The following is a 3754-nucleotide window of genomic DNA, read 5'->3' as shown; positions in this document are numbered from 1 at the left end:
TAGGATATAATAAGAAAATAGGGAGCGATCCAGTTTGGTTGGAATAAGATACAGTGAGAGATGAGCCTTGCAACAGAGATAAAGAGCAAAGCATGCAGGACCTTGAATGTCCAACTAAAGTATTTTAGACTCTAGAAAACATCATAAAGATTTTTCAGCTGGAAAATGTTTCAGCAAGATTTCGTTTTAGAGAATATGTTACTAGTCAACTCATGGAAAGGAATTTGACATCAGATGATTGTTCTCAAATGTGGTAATGAAGGGAATGTGTAATGTCTGTGAGTCTACAAATTCTCGGCCCATGGACCACTGATCTTTACAGCTTTCAAAGCATTCAAGCTGCTGTTATGGCTACTAGAGAACACAATCTAGACATTTCATTTACCATTTTCTTTGTTTAGAATGGATGGCTCACTGTAATGCTGTCTTTGACCTGGCCTGGGTCCCTGGTGAATTTAAACTTGTAAGTGACTTTTATTTCATTGGGATCTTGGTAAATAACTGGAAAGGGGTTGCTTTATTAAACTGTGCTACCTTATTTTTGAAAGGTTACAGCAGCAGGTGATCAAACAGCCAAATTTTGGGACGTAAAAGCTGGTGAGCTGATGGGAACATGCAAAGGTCATCAGTGCAGCCTCAAGTCGGTTGCCTTTTCTAAGTTTGAGAAAGGTTGGTCGGTAGTTATCCTCTTTCTTCTTCTTCTTAACCTTCTTTATGGTAGAGTAATAAGAAGCTGTAATTGTTTCTACCCTTTCCCCTGTTAAAGTTGCTGCTTTACCTATATAGATGATTGAGATTCTAATATGACTGAAAAGCTTAATGAAATTAAGTTGGCTCTGGGCCCATTCTTACAGACATTATCTCCAGCTTGTCCCTGAAAGTCGAGTGTTCAGGGAAGTTTTTTTTATAACCTTGCAGATAAAGTAAAAATTTAAACAGCCACAATACCTCTATTCAACTTTGATTGTTAACTGAAGTTAAAACCTTGTGCTGGGCACTTGTTAACTGTTTGTAAGATAGAGTTACTTTAATTGTAAAATCTAAGTGGGCGTGAGGCTGGTAAAAAACCTGAAAAACTGAACATGATTCTCTACCTAAAAATGTACATAATTAGTTTAAGTGACCCAATTTCCTACTATGTTTTTAACCATTATTCGCTCACAATTGATTTTCCTGTATTTATTTTACCATTACAGTGGAAAGGGAAAATTTAAAGAGTGTTTTAACTCAGAACATTACTATAGCAGCTAGGGAAAAACTTAGCAGGGGTGTCTGAATGAGCTCTTCATTTCTGGTTTTTTGTCTTCTTCTTCTCTTTCCTCCATTTGTTTCTCACTAAATAAACTTTTAAAAATAGACCAATAAACACTTAGCTCAGTAAAGTCTTTGAATTAATCTGACTTTAATCTCAAAGTAATATGAACAAATATTATAATCTCCTTTATCATTAAAAAATATCATATTTTAAAAAGGAATATTTTCATTTACTTACCTGAGCACTCAGGAATATTAAACTGAGTTGTTGAGGTGGTTTGGACTTTTAAAAAAGTCAGTTTTAATCTACTGTGGTTGCTGTTGAGACCTTGAAGAGGAACCTTGAAGAGGAAAGAAATATGTGGTGTGATTTTTGATCTCTGCATAACCCTTCTAATTATAAAGTTAGGTATGCTTGTGTTCTAGTTTTCTATACTTTTGTGTCAGTGTTGACTCTGAGTTTATAAAAGTAATTTAAGATTATGAAAATTTAGAGGATAATAGAAAAGGAAAACACCATATCTGTTGGTCCCTTCATTTAATTTTTAAACCTCTGTGCATATAAATCAATCTATGTCAATGTGGTGTAGTAGAAGAAGCACTGAGTTAGAAATTGGGGCAAGTGGCTTTTGTCATGGCTTTCAGTAGTCCATAGGTGCCCTAGTGTGAATTAGTCTGGTTGGATACTGCCCCCAAGGCCCCATGGTTTGGTTGGTGAAACAGACTAGATTTTAGCCCCACTCACTCCCTCGAGCCACATGCCCTCTTGTTGGGCACACTTTTACAACCATACATAAAAGCCCCGTGTTTTATTCTGGACTCTTAGGCAAAGTCATTTTTACCTCCCTGGGCCTTCATTTCTTAATCTAATGAGATTAATATCTATTCTGTTTAGCTCACAAAAATGTTATAAACACAAAAGTGAGGTGAGAGATGAATGCATTAAAAAAACTGAGGACCATATAAATGCTTAGTGTTTTGTGGGTTTTTCTGTAGGTAGCATGGTTGAAAAGATCATTGGTCCAGTTCTTTCAGCCCTACTTGGGCAGGACACAAATATTCTTAAGAACTTCTAGCAGATAATTAAAATTGATCATAAATTTATTTCTATTTCCTCTGCCACAAACTTACCTATATTTGCACCTTCTTTCTCATTATTCATTCTTCAGTTTAAGGCCACCCCTTCCTCCTAGGTCACTGGTTCTCAGCCCTGACTGTACATTAGTCACCTGCAGAGGTTTTTCAAATATCAACTAAATAAGAATCTCTGGGAGGTGAGCCAAGTAACTATTTTTTTTTTTTAAAGTTCTTCAAGGGATTCCAACGTGCAGCTAAGGTTGAGAAACATTCTTGATCTTCGCCTAAGACTTTATGCCATTCTTGTATCCACACAGTTTCTGTTTCTTCAAGCTCTCCCTCTCTATTGGCTATTTCTCCTTAGGAAAGACTCAAGAGTGTCTGTGGCCTGTCCCCCCAAACATTTTAACCCTGTGTTCTCTTTTTAGCGGTTATCCTTTCTTATTTTCTATCTCCTCTAAGTTTCTTAAGAGTAATCAAAAGCTGGCTAAATTTCATCATCTCAACTTGATTCAATCTGTTTTCCACATCTAGCTCTTCCTGAAATCACCCTTGCTAAGGTTGTTAATTATCTAATTGTCAAAAACCATGAAACTTCAGGCCTTTTCTTCTGCTTGTATAATATTTGATACTTCTGGCCATTTATAAAATTTCACACAAATTTTTTTCTTCCTTTGAATTTATGATACCACTCCCTTCTGGTTCTCCTTCTGTCTTTCTGTTTATTCCTTCATAGTTGCTTTTGTGTATCACACTTCTTTACCTAGCTTGAAATGTTGGCAAGGCCCAGGATTTGGTGTGTGCCCTTTTTTTTCTTTCAGTCTATACTCAATACCTTCTTGAACAGTTTCATCCATACCAGTTTTGTTTTGTTTTGTTTTTCACCTTACTTGCATTGACCCAGATCTATATTTCTAGCCTTAAGCTCTCTGTAAGCACCTCAAATTCAACACATCCAAAACTGAACTCATGATCCACCCCCCTCTCTGGGAACTTTATCCTTTCCTCTGGTATCATTTCCCTGAAGAACTTCCCTTAACATTTCTTCTAGTGCAAGTCTGGTGGTAATAAATTACCTTAATTTTCCTTTATCTGAAAATGTTCTTATTTCATCGCCATTCTTGGATATTTTTGTTGGATATAAAATTGTGGGTTGACAGCTTTTTTTTTTTCTTTTCATTACCTGAAGATGTTATTCCATTGTCATTCATGGTTTTCATTGAGAACTCTGTGATAGTTCAAGTCATTTCCCTGTATGTATGTTGTTTTTCCTGACTGCTTTCATGATTTTCTCTCTTTGGTTTCCAGCAGTTTGACTATGGTGTGTATAGTCAAGGTTCCCTTCAAAGTTGTCCTGTTTGAAGCTTACTGAGCTTTTTGAATTTGTAAATTTATGTATCACTGAGTTGGGAAATTTCCTACC

The 3754-nt window shown here is 36.1% G+C and overlaps 1 protein-coding gene across 1 annotated transcript in view; it reads left to right on the top strand.

Annotated features, from left to right (window-relative positions):
• The window catches only part of DTL (denticleless E3 ubiquitin protein ligase homolog (Drosophila)), a 66414-nt gene that overhangs the window by 9840 nt on the left and 52820 nt on the right, over positions 1-3754 (top strand). Inside the window, exons 2-3 of the mRNA XM_012638326.1 lie at positions 402-463; positions 549-669. Coding sequence (XP_012493780.1) covers positions 402-463; positions 549-669 — 183 coding nt within the window. The remainder of the gene's footprint in view (positions 1-401; positions 464-548; positions 670-3754) is intronic.

This window comes from Propithecus coquereli, unplaced genomic scaffold, assembly GCF_000956105.1.
Source record: "Propithecus coquereli isolate 6110/MARCELLA unplaced genomic scaffold, Pcoq_1.0 Scaffold129, whole genome shotgun sequence".
NCBI lineage: Eukaryota > Metazoa > Chordata > Mammalia > Primates > Indriidae > Propithecus > Propithecus coquereli.
This window is presented reverse-complemented; position numbering and strand designations above follow the sequence as displayed.